This window comes from Pan paniscus, chromosome 1 (genome assembly GCF_029289425.2).
Source record: "Pan paniscus chromosome 1, NHGRI_mPanPan1-v2.0_pri, whole genome shotgun sequence".
NCBI classification, from domain to species: domain Eukaryota; kingdom Metazoa; phylum Chordata; class Mammalia; order Primates; family Hominidae; genus Pan; species Pan paniscus.
In genome coordinates this window covers 200,991,380-201,014,644 of record NC_073249.2, presented here as the reverse complement: position 1 = coordinate 201,014,644, position 23,265 = coordinate 200,991,380, and the positions used below count along the sequence as shown (strand labels likewise).

The 23,265-nt window shown below is 52.1% G+C and overlaps 1 protein-coding gene across 1 annotated transcript; it reads right to left on the bottom strand.

Moving 5' to 3' along the window:
* Window positions 1-2,007: 2,007 nt before the first annotated feature.
* Window positions 2,008-17,686, bottom strand: PAQR7 (progestin and adipoQ receptor family member 7). The gene is made up of 4 exons (XM_055113874.2): window positions 17,650-17,686; window positions 17,120-17,207; window positions 16,104-16,850; window positions 2,008-4,368 (listed from the first exon to the last, which is right to left on the bottom strand). The coding sequence occupies exons 1-4, from the start codon at window positions 17,684-17,686 to the stop codon at window positions 3,306-3,308; spliced, it is 1,935 nt and encodes a 644-aa protein (XP_054969849.1). The 3' UTR covers window positions 2,008-3,305.
* Between the last annotated feature and the right edge of the window lie 5,579 nt (window positions 17,687-23,265).

Here is a 23,265-nt window from a genome sequence, read left to right as displayed (position 1 = left end):
GCTACGTCGCGACCGCCCCGGGCGCCAGCCCCGCCCCGGCAAGGCCCCGGCCCCCTTCGCTGTGCCCCGCCCACGCACTAACTTTCGCGGCCGGTCCCTTGAGTGCGTGCGGCGTATTTCCCTGCGCGGAGGAGTGCGTGTTCTTTCTGATCCGCTCTTTCAAGAGCGGATTCGGAAGCTGCTGTGTGAACGGTTCTCTACAGCCTCAGAAATGTACATTTTCTTTTTGCTATATTGAAAATTTCTTACAGTATTACCCCGGGCTTAGGAATTTGTTCGTGTCATCGCTGAATCTTCGCGATCACCCCCAGAAGGAAGTGGCTGAGCCGAGATCAGGCCCGTCGACTCCAGACCAGGGGTCCTCGACCTAAGTGGTTACCAGACACTCGAGTGTGCGAACAACTTTGGTAATTTTTTTTTTTTTTAATGTAAGCGTAACTACGAAGCCACATGGGAGAGGATTTTGAAGAGGTTAAAATTTGGGGTCAGGAACTAGATTTCAGTCCTGCTTTCACCGTTTACTGTGCCTTGGATTTTAAAGAGGATCAAATGAGGTTTGTGAAAGTACTTTGTGAATTCAGAAAACCCCTTGGAAATGCAAAAATGCTGGCACCCCCACCCATCCTTCCGTCCCTAACCACAATCTCCATAGATGGAATATATGTATATTATATGTAATGTTTACATATTGTACATGTAAAAAAAAATTTTTTTTGAGATGGAGTCTCACTGTCGCCCAGGCTGGAGTGCAGTGGCGCTATCTCGGCTCACTGCAGCCCCGCCTCCTGGGTTCAAGCGGTTCTTCTGTCTCAGCCTCCCTAGTAGCTGGAAGTACAGTTGCACGCCACCACACCCAGCTAATTTTTGTATTTTTAGTAGAGACGGGGGTTTCACCATTGGCCAGGCTGGTCTCGAACTCCTGACCTCGTGATCCGCCTGCCTCGGCCTCCCAAAGTGCTGGGATTACAGGCATGAGCCACCGCGCCCGGCCAAAAATTTTGTAATTTTTTTTTTGGTGGAGGGAGGATAGAAGCTCAGCCACCTCTTGCCCAGTCTGCAGCAGGTCAGCCAGGAACCTCAGCCATCTCTGCAGCCAGAGCCTGTCTTCACGGTGGACAGAGCCATCTCGCTTTGTCACCCAGGCTCGGGTACAGTGGCACAGTCTCAGCTCACTGCAGCCTCAACCTCTTGGGCTCAAGCGATCCTGCCACCTCAGCCTCCCAAGTAGCTGGGACTACAGGTGTGTGCCACCACGCCTGGCTAATTTTTGTATTTTTAGTAGCGATGGGTTTTCGCCATGTTGGCCAGACTGTCTCAACTTCCTGCCCTCAGGTGATCCGCCTGCCTCAGCCTCCCAAAGTGCTGGGATTACAGGCGTGAGTCACCGTGCCTGGCCTATATCAAAATATTTATTTATATACACATATTTTACGTGTGTGTGCGTGTGTATGTGTGTGTATTTCATAAGGTCCCCCATGATATTTCAGCAGTGAAGTGATATTTCTAATTAATTTGGGTTTTCTTATCTTCCCAATTTTCCTTCATTGTATATATATTGCTGTGTACTACGGAAAAAGCAATATTATAAAAGTTAACATAACATACTTCTTTGGTGCGCATGCGACGAGGCTCAATATGTGTGGTGGAGTGTGCACGCCCCTGCCCCCTCCACTAAAAACAAAACAAAAAAAACCCTCCTTAATTGAAGGAAAAACCAAACAAAAAAGTCTTTGTCAGATCATAAAGTGGGATTATGCATATTTTAAACACCTTAACTACTTATAAAACTTTAGTAATAAAACTGCCCCCCACTCCCTTGCCAAACAAATTTTGTATATATAAATATGGTATATAAGGCCCCAACCCCATCCCCCAGCAAAGATAAAACAAGAACTGCTCCCTGCACCCTGTGTCCACTCCCAGGGGCCCCAGCTTCCTCCGGAAAACCTCCAGTAATGTGAGCAGGGGCCCCTCCCTGAAACAGGAGACAAAAAACAAAGAGGCGGCTACTGTCACAGTACTTTATTGCATCCAGGCCATAATCCAGACCACCCCAGCCCCAACCCCACTTTTCCTTCCACACCCCTGGGTCTCTGCACAGGTTTCCCTCTGCCTGGAATGCCCTTCCTATTCGCCATCTGCAAACTCCTATTCACACTCCCCAACCTAAGACCCTGAGGGTCCCAGGCAGCACAGGTTAATCCCTCTCCAGCACCTCCCTTGACAGTTCATTCTGATATCAAAGCCTTTGTCAGCCAGGCGCAGTGGCTCATGCCGGTAATCCCAGCACTTTGGGAGGCCGAGACGGGCAGATCACCTGAGGTCAGGAGTTCAAGACCAGCCTGACCAACATGGAGAAACCCTGTCTCTACTAAAAATACAGAAAATTAGCCAGGCATGGTGGTGCATGCCTGTAACCCCAGCTACTCGGGAGGCTGAGGCAGGAAAATCGCTTGAACCCGGGAGGCAGAGGTGCAGTGAGCCGAGATCGCACCATTGCACTCCAGCCTAGCCAACAAGAGCGAAACTCCTCAAAAAAAAAAAAAAAAAGCCTTTGTCATCTTGCATTGATCCACAGGGCCCAGTGGTGACCTGCCTCTGAGCAGAGGCCCAGGAAACACTGAATGGATAAATGAATCCTTAACAAGGGAACCAGGAGAGAAGCTGGGAACAGGCTGTGTGGGACACAGAAGCCAGAGCTAGGAGATCTGGGGCTCACTGTCTGGGATAGTGACTGAAGGGGTATGAAGCACTGGATGGGACCCATTTGTATCTGGCACAATCTACTACCTTTGGGGTCTCTCTGCAGCTCCAACACTTGTGGCTGGGCTTCAAGGGACAGTAAGATCCTGTATATATTTTGGGCCTGCCCCTTCCGCATCCAGCAATGAAATCTGAGTAGAAGTAGGTTGCCAAGGCCTCCCCTGGCTCAGCTCAAATCTGACTCTGGCCTAAGTTTCACCTCCTGCCTAGACAATCTAGAAGCCCCAATCCTCACCAAGCTGACCCCCAGCCTCACCCCAGTGAGTGGCAGTGGAAGGGCAAGCTGGAGTGGCCCACACCTTTAACTCTTTCCCTCTCCCTGGGCAAGGAGCTGGGGCAGGCCCAGGAGTGGACCCCAGCAACTCCTAGCCAATCCCTAAATCCAAGAATTGGCCAGTGACGCCCTTGGCAGTTGAGTCGTGCACAGAGAGTCACTGTGGGCCAGACACAAACAACTTTACCAGGCCTTGTTCCCACCTGGAGCCAAACCCAGACTGCTGTCCCCCAACTATACCTCCCTCCCTACCAGATGCCATCCCCCTTCACTTGGTCTTCTGATCAAGTTTGCGCTGTACCAGCTGGCTCAGGAGGAACGCAGTGAGGACGCTGCTGCCCACCGTGAGCAGGAAGAGGCCAGAAAAGTTGTGAGGCCAGTGCGTGTGCAGAGGCTCATAGATGGGCCGTCGGGCCTCATAGTCCAGTGCCACAGCCTCCAGCTGAGCCAGCGTGCACAGCACCAAGAAGATGTGGAAAAGTTGGTGGCCCTGCCCGAAGACATGGCAGCTGCCAGGGAACCAGCGCTCGGGCATGAAGGTAGAGAAGAAGGCAGCAGCCAGCAGAAAGAAGACCACCTGGCACTTGTGGTAGAGAAGAGCTGGATCATCCGTGGTGGGGTCGGAGGACACGAAGATACGATGCACCACAGGACTAATGTCCAGTGCGTAGGCCAGGACGGAGGGCACCTCCTGGCATGTGCGGCCCAGCAGGCCTGGTTTCTGGATGTACTTGTTATAGCAGGAGCCAATGCAGGAAAGCCAGGCGAGAAAGGCAGCCATGGGCAGAAAAACAGCCTGTACCTGGGCATGCCAGGCAGGCTCAATAGCATAGTAGAAGTGTGCCAAGGCACTGCCAAACTGGTACACGGCCACCCCCACATAGTCCAGGAAGAAGAAGCTGTAATGCCAGAACTCAGACTTGGCCTGCAGGAGGTGAGCCAAGGCACTGAAGGAGAGGTAGGTGAAAGAGGCAAGGACAATGATGAAGAGGGGCAGGGCGTGTGGGTCTCCCCAGAAGTCCACGGTCTCCACAAAGAGGGCCAGCCGCAGCAGCAGTACCAGGGCCGCCAGCAGGTGGGTCCAGACATTCACGGCCTCGTTGTGCTGCTGGAACAGCGTGCGGAAATAGAAGCGCCAGGTCTGATGCAGCGGCCGGTAGCCCGCATAGATGTACGGCTTCCAGAAGAGCGGCGGCACCTCAGCTCGATCCACCGTGAAGACAGGCTCTGGCTGCAGAGATAGCTGAGGCTCCTGGATGACCTGCCGCAGACTGGGCAGGAGGTGGCTGAGTTTCTGGGCCATGGCTATGGCTGTGGGCCTGGGCAGGGAGCTGGGAGAGAGACCAGAGCAAAGTCAGGGGCCTGGTGTCCTTACCCCCACGAGCAGCAGCTGGGGGGCTCTGATGCCCAAATCCTACTCCCTCCTCTCCGTCAGCCTTATCCTTACACTCGGTTTAAGAACAGAAGACTCATCCTGTGGAATTCCTCATCTCTGACCTCATGAGAGCAAGGATCCCTGATGTATTCCAGGTACCTAGAACAGTGCCTGACACATAGTAGGTGCTCAATAAATGTTTGAGGAATGTATTAATTAATAAGGCTCCCTGCCTTGTTAATTTCCTTTCTGGTCCAGGCTCTACACAGCAGCACCAGCTGTTTTCTCTCCTAAAGAACAGATCTGGCCATGTGAAACACATGAGAGGGGTGAGGCGCTCTCAGCCCGTGTTCATGCCACCATTAGTGTTCAACTGGTGGCAATAATGACCTTGCTAATAGACCCACTGCCTCTACCTATCTAGCTCCTCGAGAGTGGCCAGGGTCCCCTACTGACCCTCCATTACCCTGCATGACCTGGTCCCTGCTACCCTCTCCAGTCTTGTTGCACAACCACAGTGCACTTCAAATCCAGACACAGCCCCACCAACCCCTGGACTGCTCTTTCACATGTCTGTAGCTTTACAGGAGCCGTTCCCTCTGCCTGAGACATTTTCCTCATCTTGCCTACTAGGCAAACCCCTATTCATTCCTCAAAAACCCATTTCTTGGCTAGGCATGCGGCCTCACTCCTGTAATCCCAGCACTTTGAGAGGTCAGAGCAGGAGGATTGCTTGGGGCCAGGAGTTCAAGACCAGCCTGGGCAATGTAGTGAGATCCTATCTCTACAAAAAAGTTAGCCAGGTGTGGTGGCATGTGCCTGTAGTCCCAGCTACTGGAGAGGCTGGGGCAGGAGGATCCCCTGAGCCCAGGAATTTGATATACAGTGAGCTCTGATCACACTACTACACTCAAGCTTGATCAAGCTTGATCTCAAGCGAGATCCTGTCTCCTAAAAAAACAAACAGGGGCCAGGTGTGGTGGCTCACATCTGTAATCCCAGCACTTTGGGAGGCCGAGACGGGCGGATCACAAGGTCAGGAGATGGAGACCATCCTGGCTAACACGGTGAAACCCCGTCTCTACTAAAAATACAAAAATTTAGCCAGGCGAGGTGGGGGACACCTGTAGTCCCAGCTGCTCGGGAGGCTGAGGCAGGAGAATGGCGTGAACCCAGGGGGCGGAGCCTGCAGTGCGCGCCACTGCACTCCAGCCTGGGCGACAGCGAGACTCCGTCTCAAAAAAAAAAAAAAAAACCACAAACAAAAAAACACATTTCTTCTGGGATGCTTTCCCTGGCCTCCTGAACCTCCTACGATGACCCCTCCACTTGAGTGCTTATCATCAGACCATCCTTTGACCATTTTCACACTTCTCATGATTGTTCATATGAGCTCATCAAGGGGAGGCAGTTTGTCTCATTATTTTGTGAATCCCTGGTGCTTAGCAAGTAGCTGGCACTCATGATTGTTCATATGAGCTCATCAAGGGGAGGCAGTTTGTCTCATTATTTTGTGAATCCCTGGTGCTTAGCAAGTAGCTGGCACTCAATGTTTGCTGAATGAAAGAACAGCATGACCGGGTGCAGTGGCTCACGCCTGTAATCCCAGCACTTTGGGAGGCTGAGGCAGGCGGATCACCTGAGGTCGGGAGGTCGAGACCAGCCTGACCAACATGGAGAAACCCTGTCTCTACTAAAAATACAAAACTAGGCCGGGCATGGTGGCTCACGCCTGTAATCCCAGCACTTTGGGAGGCCGAGGCGGGCAGATCATGAGGTCAGGAGATCGAGACCATCCTGGCTAACACGGTGAAACCCCATCTCTACTAAAATACAAAAAATTAGCCAGGCGTGGTGGCAGACACCTGCAGTCCCAGCTACTCGGGAGCTGAGGCAGGAGAATGGCATGAACCCGAGAGGTGGAGCTTGCAGTGAGCCAAGATCACGCCACTGCACTCCAGCCTGGGCGACAGAGTGAGACTCCATCTCAAAAATAAATAAATAAATAAATAAATAAATAAATAAATAAAAATACAAAACTAGCCAGTCGTGGTGGCACCTGCCTATAAGCCCAGCTACTCCAGAGGCTGAGGCAGGAGAATTACTTGAACCAAGGAGGCGGAGGTTGCGGTGAGCCGAGATCGCACCATTGCACTCCAGCCTGGGCAACAAGAGGGAAACTCCGTCTCAGAAAAAAAAAAAGAAAAAGAAAGAACAACATGACACCATTCTGATGACACTTCATATCTTTCCAGGCCCAACTCAAAAGACCACTTTTTTCCTGAAAGTCCCCATTTAACAACTGATGAACCACACCCCCACTCTCAAAATCCCCTCTCCAGGCCCTCCCCCAACTGCCCATGGTTGCTAGTTCCAAATAAATCCAATATAACCCCTTACCCTGGCATTCAAGGCCCACATGACCTGCTCCTACTACCCTTATTCCCCACCTAACCCCAATGTCACACCCTGTGCCACCTTCCTTTCCCTGCACTGAAATCCTTTAAGACCAGTACAAGCTGCCACCTCTGGGGCCTCCTTACTGCTCCCCCAATCCCACTTTCCCCTGACCTATAATGGGTTACACAGTTTAACCTTGATTCATTCATTTAACAAACACTTACTGAGCCCCTCTTTGCCTCAGACCCTGTGCTGGATGGGACAAAGAACAGAGTGAAAGATTTGATCCCTGCCCTCAGGAATGTCATGATCTGGCAAAAGATATAGAAACAAAAACAAATCATAGCAAATGCTCACACAGCACCTGCTAGAAGCTTCCCGGCAACCCTGAGAGGCAAACACTATCATTATTCCCATTTTCCAGGTAAGGAAACTGAAGTACAGAGAAGTTAGGTGCCTTGCCCACCCACCTAGCCAGGAAGTAGCAAATGGCAGAGGCATGCTCTGAACTCAAGTCTGGTTTTTTGTGTGTTTTGTTTGTTTGTTTGTTTGAGACAGAGTCTTGCTCTGTCACCCAGGCTGGAGTGCAATGGCTCAATCTTGGCTCACTGCAACCTCCGCCTCCTGGGTTCAAGCAATTCTCCTGCCTCAGCCCCCCCGAGTACCTAGGATTACAGGTGCCCGCCACCACGCCCAGCTAATTTTTGTATTTTTAGTAGACAGGGTTTCACCACATTGGCCAGGCTGGTCTCGAACTCCTGACCTCAGGTGATCCACCTACCTTGGCTTCCCAAAGTGTTGGGATTACAGGCGTGAGCCACGGCACCCAGCCTTGTTTTGTTTTTAAGATAGCGTCTTGCTCTGTCCCCCAGGTTGGAGCACAGTGGTATAATCACAGCTCACTGCAGCCTTGACCTCATGGACTCAAGCAATCCTCCTATCAGCCTCCCAAGTGGCTGGGGCTACATGTACATGTTACCATGCCCAGCTGATTTTTAAAATTTATTTTTACTTTATTATAGAGTCAGGGTCTCACTTTGTTGCCCAGGCTGGTCTCGAACTCCTGGCCTCAAGCGACCCTCCCACTCGGCCTCCCAAAGTGCTGGGATTACAAATGTGAGCCACTGTGCTCTTAACCACTACCCTAAAATGCACTTTGCAACACAAGGTGGCAAGGGCTATTTATCGTTTCCTAATTTTATACTGTTTTACCTGGCTTCAATTACATAATTCAGGCTTACCGTCATTCATTGTGTTATTCATTAACTCAAATAGTTATTGAAAAACCTGCCAGACAATCCCTCCCTGCCTGCCAAATAAATTCCCTCCAAGCTTACTTACTGGACTCAGTGTTCAGGTTCATCAGATATTTATTGTGACTACCTCTGCACCAGTCACCAGACAAGGAAAAGAGATTCAGGCAGGATAAAGCATTCATGTTCTGTGCCCCCAGCGGCACTGTGATCACCCCCAAAACCAATCAAATAAGTCACACACAGTCCAAGTAAATGCAGAGTGCTTGCTATGCAAGGGCAGCATCAAGACGACCCCACCCCCACAAGCCCACATCTCCAGAGCCTGATTTGCATTCCTAAGCTCCTCCTGCATTAGGATTCTGGCATCAGCCCTGCTCCCCAGGCTTTCCTAGTCCAGTGGGGAAGCAGGAGTCGTTACACTGCTGCACAGGGGCTGCTACTTAGGACAACAGGCATGTGCAGGACTCTTCTATTCCCCAGCGAGCCTGGCACAGGGCAGATTTAGGAAGCAGACATTGCTGCTGCACTAATTGACGGGGCCACTTCCATCCAGAGCACAAGACCTCCCTTGGCCAGCCTTGCTGGTTGGGGAGCCAGTTCTGGATTTCTCCATCTCCCCAAGAGATGGTTTCAACCTCAACAATCTGGCCCCCACTCTTGTCCACAACTTTGTCTTCCCAACTGAGAACCTTGGGGGGACCAGAAAAGACCTCTGAAAGCATCTTGGGCAACTCTCTTGTTTTACACTTAGGAAAGCAGAGCCCAGAAACTGGAAGGCCTTCCCCAGAGTCCTCCCACCCAGCAAGGTTTCTATTCCACTACTGCGGCAAAGACCAGCGAATGATGGCGATGGCTGTGCCCTGTGGACACCTAGCTCCTGGGTGCCTGTGATCTGATAAGTCCAGTCCTGTGCTCCATATCCCACTCTTGGAACTTCCCAAGATATAACAGCACATTAAAGACTCTCAGAAGGGCTGGACACGATGGCTCATGCCTGTAATCCCAGCACTTTGGGAGGCCGAGGCAGGCGGATCACTTGCAATCAGGAGTTCGAAACCAGCTTGGGTAACATGGTAAAACCCCGTCTCTATGAAAAAATACAAAAATTCGCCAGGTGTGGTGGTGTGCACCTGTAGTCCCAGCTACTTGGGAAGCTGAGGCAGGAAGATCCCTTGAGCCTCAGAGGCAGAGGTTGCCGGGAGCCAAGACTGTGCCACTGCACTCCAGCCTGGGTGACAGAGTGAGACCCTTTCTCAAAAAAAAAAAAAAAAGCTCTAAGAAGTCCTGCAGCAAAGAAGTTGGCTTAGCTTTGTTGAATCAACATTTGCCAAGCTTATGTGACCACGGATTCCTTCCCTAGTAATAATTATATTATAAAGCCACTTGAGGCCGGGCGCAGTGGCTCACACCTGTAATCCCAGCACTTTGGGAGGCCGAGGTGGGTGGATCACGAGGTCAAGAGATCGAGACCATTCTGGCCAACATGGTGAAACCCCGTCTCTACTAAAAATACAAAAATTAGCTGGGCGTGGTGGCACGTGCCTGTAGTCCCAGCTACTCGGGAAGCTAAGGCAGGAGAAGGCCTTGAACCCGGGAGGCGGAGGTTGCAGTGAGCCAAGATCGCACCACTGCACTCAAGCCTGGGCAACAGAGTGAGACTCCATCTCAAGAAGAAAAAAAAAAGCCAGTTTAAATGTAGAAAGTGTTTACTATATGCCCACTCTTTACAGTCCTGTTGCAATTAACTCTCATAACTTGCCTGGGAGGTAAGTACTATTCTGCCCATTTTGTTGTTGCGGATAATGAAATTCAGAGAAGTCGAAAGCTCCCAGCTGGCCGCAGTGGCTCACACCTGTAATCCCAGCTCACTGGGAGGCCGAGGTGGGCGGATCACCTGAGGTCAGGAGTTCGAGACCAGCCTGGCCAATACTGGGAAACCCCATGTCTACTAAAAATACAAAAATTAGCCGGGCATGGTGGTGCATGCTTGTAATCCCAGCTACTCAGGAGGCTGAGGCAGGAGAATCGCTTGAGCTCGGGGAGCTGAGATTGCAGTGAGCCGAGATCGTGCCACTGTACTCCAGTCTGGGCGACAAAGTGAGACTCTCTAAAAAAAAAAAAAAAGAAAAAAGAAAGAAAAAAAAAAAAGCTCCTTACCCAAGGTTGGAGGATGGGGGAGGGAGGTGGAGCCAGGACTGGGCTGTAGATGCTTGCAGACACTACTGCTGCCCTGCTCCAGGCACACTTGTCTGCATCCTACAGAACAACTTTGCAAAATCCTGGTCTAAAGCAGGCAACCAGGCTCTTTCTTATAAATTACTTTCTTAGGCTTCTAGCAATTCAGTCTCCCTCAGTTGCTGGCTACCTGCTTGCTGCTGATCTTCTCCAGGGAGGCCCTGGCTCAAGCCACCTCCTTAGGTGAGTGACAGCGCTCGCTTATACCTCCCTCCCCCAGATATAATGGGCCCTATGGACAAAACCTGAGGCACCATGCTAGGATGACAGAGACCCCACTGCCCTATTTTCTTTAGACCTCAGCTAGAGGCCTCACTCCACCTAAGTAGGTCTGTTTTCAGAATTAGTTTCCACCTCCTGACTCCATGGAAAGGGACTCTGATCCAGGGGAAAGGAAAAAGCAGGGGCAGGGGTCAAGCCTGAGCCAGCAGGATGAGAGGATGGATATCCGGAGGGCACCATCAGGGCATCCTCTGAGTGGTCAGCCTCTGAGTCGTGTGCCCACCAGGCTGCTGGGCCCTGTCTATTCAGGCAGCTCAGCCCAGCCCACCTCCATGGGCCCCTCCAAGTCTGGCAAATTGCACTAGGTACCTGGGGGTTTCTCTCAAGCCTGGGGGCTGGTGACCTCTACTATGGGACTGGGCAAATTCACCAGATGCTGAGCACTTCCACAGATGAGGGGCACTAGGGGCGGGGCTTCCAGGGACTGGGGGTGTCTTGTGTGATGTCACCAGAGGGTGGGGCTAAAGACAACCTCCCACACCTCTCCTCCCCAACTTCACCACTCCCATAGTGGTGAAATCCATGCTAAACTGTGTGCCTTCCTAGCCAGGCCTCTGCTGCAGCAAGCAGCTCACCATTCACCTCTGCATGAGACTTATGGGGAAACCGAGGGCCAGCTGAAAAGTTTGACTTACCTAAGATCACACAGCAGGGCAAAGGCAAAGCCAGGTGACTAGGGCCTGGTTGATGGTGTCAGGCAAACTTCAGTGGTTCCTGTCCACTACTCAGTGGGAATCAGCATGGAAGAAGGTTAGGAATAAAGGAAAAAGCAGACGGTATAAAAGTGCACAGAGGAGATGGACTTCAGATTCAAACAAACCAGGTTTGACTCCTGATTGCATAACATGCTAGCTATGTGACCTTAGACAAGTGACTTACCTTCTCTGATCCTTAGCTCCTTCATGGGAATGACAATATTATCTACCTCATAGGTTGCTGTAAAGATTAAATTTATTAGAACAAAGTTTTAGCTTCATTTAGGGACTCAACAAATATTGCAATTATTATTAATAATAATAGTAGTAGTCTTTGAAATATCCCCAGCCTGAGAGATTTGCTTCGAGTTTTCTAAAAAAACCATCCTCTTTTAGCCCTCAATAGCTAGTTCCATTAGATTTGGGGGCCTCAGGAAGTTCACTGTGTGCTTAAACATTTACCTTATCCCTAGGGGTGTAGACCAGGGAAATCTGGCTAGAGTTTGGACTTCCAAGGACACTGACCTTACTTAATCATTAAATTGTTCTTAGCAAAGACCATTCAGAGTAACTGTTTTGAATTCACAGAGCCCTGAAAATTGGTGCTTACCCACAGGCCCAAGAGACGTGGCTAAGCAGTGACAGTCCCAGGGGAAGGGGCCTCAACTCCAGCAGCTCAGAAGCCCAGGAGAGCACGAGGGCACAAGAGGGTGAACCAAATTAGCAGGTGATCCAAATGGCATACGGTCTGGCCTGGACATGTCTTGCAGAAGGTTTGGGAGTCTTCTGGGTTGGCTGAACCTCTGAAGTGCGATCTCCAGGGCTCCAGTGGGAGTGCCTCTGTCAGCCTGAGCCGCTCCTTCCTCCCTTCCCCTCCCCTCCACTTCCTCACCCCTCCCAATTCATATTCCTCAACTCAAGGTCAGCCCTCCTCACCTCTCTCCTTAACGAAGGCTTGCAAGCCCCCACCTGCTCTCCAAGGATACACACTGTCAAAGGTTCCCATAACACCCGTGGGGCAAAGCAGACCAGGCTGCAGGGAGGTGGTGGAAAATGGGCTTATGGAGAGGGAGAGCCCTGGGTTACCCCCATCTCACAGATTTCACTCAGTGCTTATACTATATGCCAGCCTCAACGCTACCCAGGCATTCTGTGTGCTGGGGCACACAGAAAATGAAGCAGACAGGCTCCCTGCCCCAACGGGCTCACCCACACAAATGCCCACAGGGCCTAGGAAGATCCAGCCTGGAGGGAAGCCAGCCAGGTGGTGAGCCTGGAGAACTGGAGAAGACTGCTGCCCTGGTGGTGGACCTCCTCCACTAATCTCTGCAGGCTCTCCGGCAGGCTGTTTCAAGAGACGCCACAGGCCTCATTTTTATGTGAGGATGAAATTTCGGGTCTGGAATTCACCTGCTGTGTGACTCTGCAACAGTCCCTCAACCTCTCTGAGCTTGTTTCCTCTTTGGAATCAGAGGATTAAAATAGCTGCCTCTTGGGCTCTTGTGGAAGCAAAACAAAGCCATGGATGCCAGGTGTTGGCTCTGGCACAGTGCTGGCTCTGCCGTTTCTGTGGGATTCTCATCCTGACTCAGCCACTCAATCCCTGTGTGACCTTGGACAAGTCCCTTCCCCTCTTGGCCCTGTTTCTCCAAATGTCAAAGGAGAGAGTAAATTCACCAGTGACTTCCAAGGGCCCTTAGGCCCTGGGACAGTCCAAGAATATTTACTTTAGGCCTCCTATGTGCCAGGCGCTGCAGCTTCCTCAGTGACAGAGCCATTTAAACCACTGCCCTCGTAGAACTAACAGCCCAAGGAATTCATACCAATGGTAACACCACAGGATTTTTTTTTTTTTTTTTTTGAGACAGGGTCATGCTCTGTCGCCCAGGCTGGAGTGCAGTGGTGCAAACACAGCTCACTGCAGCCTTGACCTCCCAGTCTCCGGTGATCCTTCTTCAGCCTCTTGAGTAGTTGGGAATCACAGGCGCATGCTACCATGCCTATTTTTTAAAATTATGTGTAGAGACGAGGTCTTGCTATGTTGCCCAGGCTGGTCTCGAACTCCTGGTCTCAAGTCATCCTCCCACCTTGGCCTCCCAAAGTGTTGAGATTATAGGAGTGAGCCACAGTGCCCAGCCAACACCTCAATATATTAATACCCTGCCCTCCTGGAGCTTACAGCTCAGCTAAATAACACCTATTATAAGTATTATTTGGGTACAATTCCACTTCCTCTTTTGCCTCCTTCTTGGCATGCAAAATATTCGTTGTTGCCTTTCCGGGCCCTGATTGTTCAGCACATTCTCTTAAAGACAACTTTTTCTCAGCATGGAAGGGAAAGTCTAACCCCATTAGATACAAATAATAAGGCCAGACCAATGTTAATACTGGGGCTGTTGGAGGAAAACCCTCTTGAAGGGTCTTTAGTGAGGATGACCCAATATGGCACCTGAAATATCATTAAGGAGATTAGGTGCTACCATTCATAATATATAGTGGCTGGGTGTTTACCAAGAACTTTCACATACATTTTACCTCTCCCTCACAACTCTCTGGATCCACAGCCAACCTGGGAGCCCAGCCCTGGAGGCGGGAGGGCAGAGCACATCTATCTGACTCCAAAACCAGCGCTCTTGCCCTTTGTCCACCGTGGGTAACTCCCAGGCACCCAGTGGTGACCACAGATTATACAGGCAAAGTTTTCATCCCTGGCTGGCCTCCCAGTCTCTTAGCAACTGGGTCACCTCCCTCAATGCAGGCTAACTCCCCAACTTGGTCCAAAGTGTTTAAAGAAAAAGTCCCTACATGTCTTCCAAAACTGAACAGAAACTGTTGTTTTTTTTTTTTTGTAACTTTGGCACTTGGGACCTCCATGTATTTGTACTGGAAAATGTGATCAGAATGAAATAAGTAACTATTTCTTTTCTTGAGATAGGGTATCACTCTGTCCCCAGGCTGAAGTGCAGTGCAGCCATCACTGCAGCCTCAACTGCCCAGGCTCAAGCGATCCTCCCACCTCAGCCTCCTGAGTAGCCCTGACCACAGGCACACAATACCACGCCTGGCTAATTTTTTTATTATGTGTAGAGACAAGGTCTCACTATGTTGCCCAGGCTGGTCTTGAATTCCTGGGCTTGAGCAATCCTCCCGCGTTGGCCTCTCAAAGTGCTGGGGTTACAATCATGAGCCACTGTGCCCAGCCTAATTCTTTTCTTTTCTTTTTTTATTTTTTGAGACAAAGTTTCGCTCTTGTTGCCCAGGCTGAAGTACAATGGCATGATCTCGGCTCACTGCAACCTCCGCCTCCCGGCTTCGATTCTCCTGCCTCAGTCTCCTGAGTAGCTGGGATTACAGGCATGCACCACCACGCCCGGCTAATTTTGTATTTTTAGTAGAGATGGGGTTTCTCCATGTTGGTCAGGCTGGTCTCAAACTCCCGACCTCAGGTGATCCGCCTGCCTCGGCCTCCCAAAGTACTGGGATTACAGGTGTGAGCCACCATACCCAGACTTTTTTTTTTTTTTTAAACAGGGTCTATGCTCTGTCCCCCAGGCTGGAGTACAGCGGCACCATCTCAGCTCACTGCAACCTTGAACTCACGGCTTAAGCCATCCTCTCACCTCAGCCTCCCAAAGCGCTGGGATTATAAGTGTGAGCTCCCACAGATGGCCTGAAAAAGCAATTCTTAAAGAAAGTATTCTGTGGAGCTGAGACTTACAACCGCTCTGAGGAGGGGGAATCTCTTAGGCCCAGAGAGGTTGGGTGAACGAGCTATAGTCACCCAGCATGGGGCACAGAAAAAGGACCTGAGCTGCACTGCTGACCAGCAAGGAACCCTCTGGACAGAGAAACTAAGGCTGGAGAGGGGCAGCCTCTCAACAAAAGGACCCAGAGGTAGCACAGGCCTCATGACCAGAGGCTGGGTCCCTCTCTCCTATAGGAGCTCAGACTTGGGGTCCTGGGCTGTCCACCCAGGAGCACCCAGACTCCGAATCCATCAAACTGTTCAGACTCCGAGGCCTTGGCTTGACCTAGCCCCACAGGCCTCCTCCAGGGGCTGCTACAGGGAAATTTCTGAAGGTCTTCAAAGCCTGCAGCCTTGAGGCAAGTGCTGTGGGTTTTCCCCTTCCCTCACTGTGTGTGGGGGACCCCCAGGCTCTCCTGACACCAGGGGAGGCTCCCTCATCCCCCAAGGTGTCTAGACTGCTTGGGCCCATGGAGCAAGTGCCCCTCTTGGCCCCCAGCAGTGCTATTCCCACTGTTCCTGGATCCCTAAGTGGGACTCCTTCACATCAGCCGGTTCTGGGCACCCACACCCCTTCCTGTCCCGGTCTCACCTAGATTCCTCCTCCAGAAAGCAGTGAGCTCCCTGACTGTCCTGCTCCAGGAAGGCAGCGGCCTTGCCCGGGCCAGACGCCCCTACCCACTCCCTGCCCTCCATCCTTCATTTTCTCCAAGCAGCCCTCCCCTCCCCTGCTCACTGGACAAACAGGCTCTCAGGCCCCCCATCCGCATCCTCCTCAGCCGTGCTCCTTCTGCTCCTCCCACCCTTCCCAAGACGCCCCCATCCAGCGAGCTCCTCCTTCCTGCGCCCTCCGCTGGCTGCTTCCCCGGGCGGGCGTCCTCTCACTTAGCGCAGGTGCTCCCCTCCGGCTCCGCGTCCTGCCTGTCTTCCCCGGGTCCCAAGTCCGCCCCTGCCCCGCGGAGCCTTGCTCTTTCCACGTCCAGCCCCGCAGCCCCGCAGCCCCGCCGCCCCGCCGCGCCCCGTGGAGAGCACCCTCGTCTGCGGCCAGCCAGGCCTCCCCGTCTTGGCAGCCCCGTACCTGAGCCGGAGCCGAGCTGGGAGGGCCGCGGGGGCCGGGTCGGCGGAGCCGGCAGATAAAAGAGCAGCCGGGCAGCGGCCCCGCCCCAAGCCGGGGGAGGGCGGGCGGCCTCGGGCGCTCTGGCTACAGCCGCCTCCGCGGGCCCGGGCGACGCCGAGCGCCCCGCACCCCGCCCGCCGCGCACAAGCAGCTCTGCCCCGCCAGGCCCACGTGTTGCACGCGCGGGAGAGGGGTCGGCCGCGCAGAGGTGGCGTCTCAGGACTTCCTGTGGCGTCACACAGATGGGAAGACCGAGGCCCGGGAGTGGACTCCCGGGGCTCCTCGGCGCAGAGCTGCGGCCGCGCTTCTCGCACTTCGGGACGACGGGAAGCGCAGGCTCCGGCTTCTGGGCCCGGCTGACCCTGGGAGGGTCGGGGAGGGCGGCCGCAGGAGAGTGGCTGCGTTTCCCAGCTACAGCCCGGCCGGCCCCTACGCTTACTCAGCCCACCCCGCCCCCTGCTCCCGAGGCCACTCTGCTCGAGATACGCCCCAGCGTTCGCACCTTCATTTCTCTGCTGGGGCAGCTCCACCCCCTCTTTGGGCACCCCTGGCTTCTTCAAGTTCCCACCCGAAACCCGCCCCTCGGGCAGCTTCCCCGGCTCTGCCCAGCCGAGTGCACCCAGCCTGGACCTGTATTCAAACACCCACTCTCTACCCTCTGGTGTTACACATTCCCAGCCCTGGGAGCACCTGAAGGGTGAGGAATCCCTTCACATAGCAGGCCCTCGGTAAATACTGGATCAACAATGCCACAGATTGCCCGTTCCTCTAGTATGCAAAGACCTGGAACAGGCAGAGTTGGGAGACCCCCACTCCCGCGGCTCTTGGGAGCACACAGTCTGCCGGATGGGAGGCCAAGAGGAGACAGCCTAGGAGAAGAAGCCGCTCTGCCCTTAGGGAGTTCTGAGACCACTGGGAGAGGCGGTTGTGCCTAAGCACGATGCGAAGATCCCAGCCCCAGAGCTCCCGTAACTCACCATGGAATCTTGGGACAGTCTCCTTGTTCTCTCTGGGCCACAGGTTTATTATCTGTAAAATAGAAATAATACCACCAATCTGCCAGCACTGTTAGAAGAATTTAAAAAAGCAATGAGCATGAAGGGTCTTTGTCCACTGCAAAGTCCTAGGGAAGATGTATTTCTCTATTATATTTGAAATTCATATGGTCAGGCCAGGCAAGGTGGCCCATGCCTGTAATCCCAGCACTTTGGAAGGCCAAGGTGGGAGAACTGGTTGAGCCCAGGAGTTCCAGGTTACAGAGAGCTATGATTGTAGCACTGCATTCCAGCCTGGGTGACAGAGTGAGACCCTGTGGAAAGGAAAGGAAAGGGAAAGGGAAAAGAAAGGAGGGGAGGGAAGGGAGAGAGAAAGAAGGAAGCAAGGAAAGGAAGGAAGGGAAAGAAGGAAGGAAGGAAGGTTAGTTATATAATCGTAATGTAATAGCATGAAACCGGTCTCTCCTTCAACAGGTTCAGACAAACCCATAAGAATTAGTTAAATCTGTTACCTGCATGAATGGGAAGAGTAGCATAGAAAACCTTCATTTACAGCTGATAGAGAACAGGCAATGAAAACAAGTAAGGACATTATGGAGAAGATATTCTGCATAATAGAATATATTCTGTTATTGTGAATAAAAATTAAAAACTTGGAAGGTGACTTGGACTCAGCCTTCATTTTTGGAACACCTGCTCCATGCTGGGCTCCTTTAGAAAGCTACAGTTTGTTAAGCTCTTGCCATGTGCCAAGCGGTGCACTAAATGGTTGCAGTGACTACCTCCTTTGATCCAGACAACTCTACGAAGCACATACTATAATTAAGCCATTTTACAAATTGGGAAGCTGAGGCTCAGAGAGGTGACAAGAGATTTTTCTGTTATCTCATTTAACCCTCATTCATTCCTTTGAGGTGAGTGTGATGATCCTGTGGGGGCTCAGAAAATAATACACCAAAGTCCCCAAAGTGAAGGCCTAAGAAGCAGCCTCAGTCTGGTCCAAAAGTAGTGAATTATCTCAGTTTGATTGTTCAGTCAGTTACAGATCAAACTCCTTGTTCGACTCTTTACCCCTCCTCACTACTGCACTTGATGGATGGATGGAAAGAAGGAAAGAATAAAAAAAAAAAAAAAGGAAAAAGAAGAAAAGAAAAAGCAAACTCCTGTAATCCCAACACTTTGGGAGGCTGAGGCGGGTGGATCACTTGAGGCCGGGAGTTCAAGACCAGCCTGGCCAACATGGTGAAACCCCATTTCTACTAAAAATACAAAAATTAGGTGGGCGTGGTGACGCACACCTGTAATCCCAGCTACTCAGGAGGCTGAGGCAGGAGAATCGCTTGAACCTGGGAGGCGGAGGTTGCAGTGAGCCGAGATAGCGCCACTGCACTCCAACCTGGGCAAGAAAGCGAGACTCTGTCTCCAAAAAAAAAGAAAAAAGCAGACTCAAAAGCAGTCTCTGTCCTGCCCTCCTGTCTCTGACCCCTAAACCATAGAAACTAGAATATTTCTTTCCCAATGCAGGTCATAGAAACTAGAACCCTTTTCCCCCAAAACCAGGCATAACACCTAAAAATATTGCTCCAGGCCGGGCGCGGTGGCTCACGCCTGTAATCCCAGCACTTTAGGAGGCCGAGGTGAACGGATGACGAGGTCGAGAGATGGAGACCATCCTGGCCAACATCGTAAAACTCCGTCTCTACTAAAAATACAAAAATTAGCTGGGTGTGGTGGTGTGCACCTGTAGTCCCAGCTACTCAGGAGGCTGAGGCAGGATAATCGCTGGAACCCAGGAGGCAGAGGTTGCAGTGAGCCAAGATTGCACCACTACACTGCAGCCTGGTGACAGAGTGAGACTCCATCTCAAATATATATATATATATATAATCTATCTCTAACTTTCCTGCCTCCCACCCCCACCCCACCCCAGTCTTTTTGTGTAACATGTGGTCATAAAGAAATTAAGACCCTTGGCTGGGTATGGTGGCTCACGCTAGTAATCCCAGCACTTTGGGAGGCTGAGGCAGGTGGATCACAAGGTTGGGAGTTCGAGATCAGCCTGGCCAACATGGTGAAACCCTGTCTCTACTAAAAATAAAAAATTAGCTGGGCATGGTGGCAGGTGCCTGTAATCCCAGCTACTCGGGAGGCTGAGGCAGGAGAATTGCTTGAATCCAGGAGGTGGAAGTTGCTGTGAGCCGAGATTGTACCACTGTACTCCAGCCTGGGCGACAGAGCTAGACTCCCTCTGAAAAAAAAAAAAAAAAGAAAAGAAAAAAAGAAAGAAATTAAGACCCTTATTCCAGAAGGGTCCTGCCCCATACCCAGGAGGGAGGAACGCTGCACAGAAAGGCCAAGAAGAATCTGGACAGACAGGTCTTGCTGGGCTTCTTCACTCTGTCTCTTATTAGCATTAGAACGTGCCCTTCTTGTCCAGTCATATTTCTCCACAGCTGTCCATACGCCATTAGAATAGCTTGGAATCGCTTGAACCTGGGAGGCGGAGGTTGCAGACCTAGTTCTAGGAGGTTCTAGTTTCTATGGTTTAGGGGTCAGAGACAGGAAGGCAGGAGAGAGACTGCTTTTGAGTCTCCTTTTTTTTTTTTGGAGACAGAGTCTCGCTTTCTTGCCCAGGCTGGAGTGCAGTGGCGCTATCTCGGCTCACTGCAACCTCTGCCTCCCAGGTTCAAGCGATTTTAAGCGATTCTAATGGCATATGGACAGCTGTGGAGAAATATGACTGGACAAAAAGGGCACGTTCTAATGCTAAGCATAAAAATGGACAGTTTCCCCCATGTCTTTGGGTCTTCATTCTGAAGGCTCTGTGCCACATAAAACTATAATCAAATAAATTTGTCATGCTTCTTTCTTGTTAACTTGTCTTTGTTACAGGCTTGTTAGCCATGACCCTTATGACAGAGAGGAAAGAGATTACCCTTTCTGCCCCTACAATCCCTATTTTATGGATAGGAAAACTGAGGCCCAGAGAGGAGAAATTTCGTGTCCCAGGTCACACAGCTCCAGAGGTATTCAGGTTCTGGGAAGTGGATCTGGAGGTGTGCTTGTGGGAGAGAATTCACTGCATGAAACTAGGCTGTGGCTATTTGAGAGCTGAAGGATAAAACAGTAGAAGTAAAGACAGTGGACAGTTATGGCCGGATGCAAAGCCCCTTTTATGTGCTGTAGGTCCATGAGGCTGTTCTGCCAATATGTTCGTCTGTGGATGAGGAAACAGGCCTGGGAGAATGCTACTTGCCCAAGGCCACCCAGTTGGCTAGTGGTGGACCTGGATCCAAGCCTGCTCTTATCTGCTCCACAGTGCTGATATCAAGCAGGGAAGCTGGGGGCCCAGACACTTCTTTCTCTGTCCTGCTCTGCTCAACTCCTTTCCCCAGTCCAAGTGCCTCCCTGCCCCCCATCCTCAGTCCAGTCTGGGCAGTCTGACAGCATTCTGGCCACCTGGGTAAGGCCCAGTGATGCATGGTTCCAGGAGCCCGGACCCCTATAACCCTGTGAGTTCTGAACCCTGGAAGGGAGCCTTGTGGGTAGCCTGTGCATCATCAGGCTGCCCTTCCAGCTACCAGGTTCAGCCCCAAGTAGATCAAGGTCTCCAGCAAGCCTGGATTCCTGGGCAGACCTAAGTCCAGTACCTGAAAGGACTCAAAAGGCTCTGAGCTGGGAGAGCATCAGCTCAGAGACCAAAAGGAGTCAGGCTCTGAGCTGGGAGAGCATCAGTAAGGGTTTCAGTGGACCTAAAGCAAGAGAAACAATGTGTAGGGCCTGAGCTATCTCCAACACCTTCTTTTCTTTTCCCCCCAAACAAGGCCATCATTCACTAGAGGTAGCAAAGCAGCGAAGCACATGGGCGTATTCTGCCTGGGTTCACACTTTAACTCTACCGTGTACCAGGTCTTTGTGACCCTGGCAAATTTTGTAACCTCGCCTGACGCTAGTCTCCTCAACTCAAAAGCAGGGTCATGATATTCACCTCATAGAGTTGGCAGGAGGAGCGAATGGAATCGTACAAGGAAAGGGCTTACAGTGCCTGGCGTATAGTAACTGCTCAAGAAATGCCAAGTATTACTCTATTTCAATTCTTTACTCCACAGCAGGAGTACAGGACATCGGGAGCACGGTGCAGCAGGAGCACAGGGCAATGGGAGCACAATGCAGCAGGAGCACAAGGTGATGGGAGCACGGTGCAGTAGGAGCACAGAGCAGTGTGAGCACAGAGCAGTGTGAGCACGGTGCAGTGGGAGCACAATGGAGCAGGACTGATTTCCAAGACAGATTCACTGCTTTATGGCCTCCTTGGATGAGTCTCACAGAATGAGGAGGAGTTCACCAAGCCTTGAGGAGGGGAAATGACTTTCCAGGCAAAGGGAACAGTATGTCCAGGGCACAGAGGTGGGAGGGGAGGGGTAAGCTTAGGGAATGGGGCCTCGTCATGCTCTGGGGCTGGTGCACAGGGGACCTGGTGGTGGCAGATGACATTAGGAAAGCAGGGGTAGAAAGTTGGGTGGGAGGGGGTAGTTTCCCTCTCACTTCAAGCCCAGGGAGGGGGCTTCCAAAAGACTAGTCAGAGAGTGTGTGCTGGGTGTGCCCCAGGACCTATGACCTGGTGTCTGACTCTTGCCTGAGAAGCCAAAGAGAAAGGACTGGCTGAAGCCCCCTAAGGCGGTGGAGTAGAGGGCTGCGGCCAGAGGGCACCGCACACACAGGTGGCCACAGGAGAGAGTCTGCCTGGGGCGGCCTCGGATCCAGATCCCAGGAAGTTCTCCTCTGGTGGCGTGAGGCCTCAGCAGGAAGAAGCTGGAGGCATCTGTGATGTCCTGGGATTGAGGGAGTCATCAATGAGCACCTGGCTGGTGGAGACCCATCCACCTTCCACAAGGGTGCAGCCGGGAGACCCTGCAGGGACCACCCCCAGGGCCGCAGGCATAAGAATGTGCCAGGTCACACCTTCTCGGTCTAGCTCAGGTCGGCCTCTGCAGTGGGGACGGTGCCGCGCATGCTGACACCAGCCCCACCCCACTCGCCCACCTGGTGTTCCTCCGCTTTCTGCCTCAGGGCTCCCTCTGAAGCTGGGAGGGCTGCCTAGCCCACTAGCTCAGATGCAGACTAGAGGCACACGCAGCTGACACCCAGTGGGATGCGGGAGCAGTTGAGGAAACCCCGGACTCTGGTCCAAAAGAAAACAACCCGTTCTGTCTGCCCATTGGGTTTCCTGGAATCTGGACTCCATTTCCTAAAGCAGCAACCTCCTTCCTGTCTCACTCGACCTCCTGGGATCACCTCCCATACAAACTCTGGCACATAGGTCTCTGTCCCAGGCTTTGCGGTGGGGAGCCGGACGAGGACTTCCATGAAAGTGCTCCTCTCACCCCCCAAACGAGAAAGAGCGTCAGCTTTTTGTTTGTTTGTTTGAAACAGAGTCTCACTTTGTCGCGTAGGCTGGAGTGCAGTGGTGCAATCTTGGCTATTCTCCCACCTCAGCCTCCCAAGTAGCTGGGATTACAGCCGCGCACCACCACACCCGGCTAATTTTTCGTACTTATAGTAGAGACGGGGTTTCACCATGTTAGTCAGGTTGGTCTCGAGCTCCTAACCTTAGGTGATCCACCCACCTCAGCCTCCCAAAGTGCTGGAATTACAGGCTTGAACCACTGCACCGGGCCGAGCATCAGCTTTAAACCCCTGCAAAGCCCAGAGAGCATCAATGCTTGCTCAAGACAGTACCCAGGAGTCAGGCCCTTCTTGACTCCGGAACCTCTTTCCTCTCCCTCCTGCATCAGCCCTGGAGGTGCCAGAACCACAGTGGGCAGCTGGGGAGGAGAAGAAAGGGCAAAGGGCAGAAAGAGAGGAGAGACCAACCATGGCCTCCTTTCCTACTCCAGACTCAAAGATGTTAACACCTGCCCACTCTGTGAGCTTTGCACTTGGTGTTCCTTCTGCCTGGAATTCATTTGGCCTCAGCAGGACTGGCTACATACCCTGTACACAATGAAAATGTACACAAAAATTAAGAACTTCAGGCCGGGTGCGGTGGCTCATGCCTGTAATCCCAGAACTTTGGGAGGCCTAGATGGGCTGATCACCTGAGGTCGGGAGTTTGAGATCAGCCTGAC

Excerpts from the sequence above, each read along its gene's own strand:
- PAQR7 (XM_055113874.2), bottom strand. The coding sequence starts at position 17,686 with ATGAAGGTTTTCTATGCTACTCTTCCCATTCATGCAG. Across the intron at positions 17,208-17,649 it reads TACTCTTCCCATTCATGCAG|TGCTGGCAGATTGGTGGTAT; the intron begins GTAACAGATTTA and ends TTCTTCTAACAG. Across the intron at positions 4,369-16,103 it reads CCAGCTCGGCTCCGGCTCAG|CTCCCTGCCCAGGCCCACAG; the intron begins GTACGGGGCTGC and ends TCTCTCTCCCAG.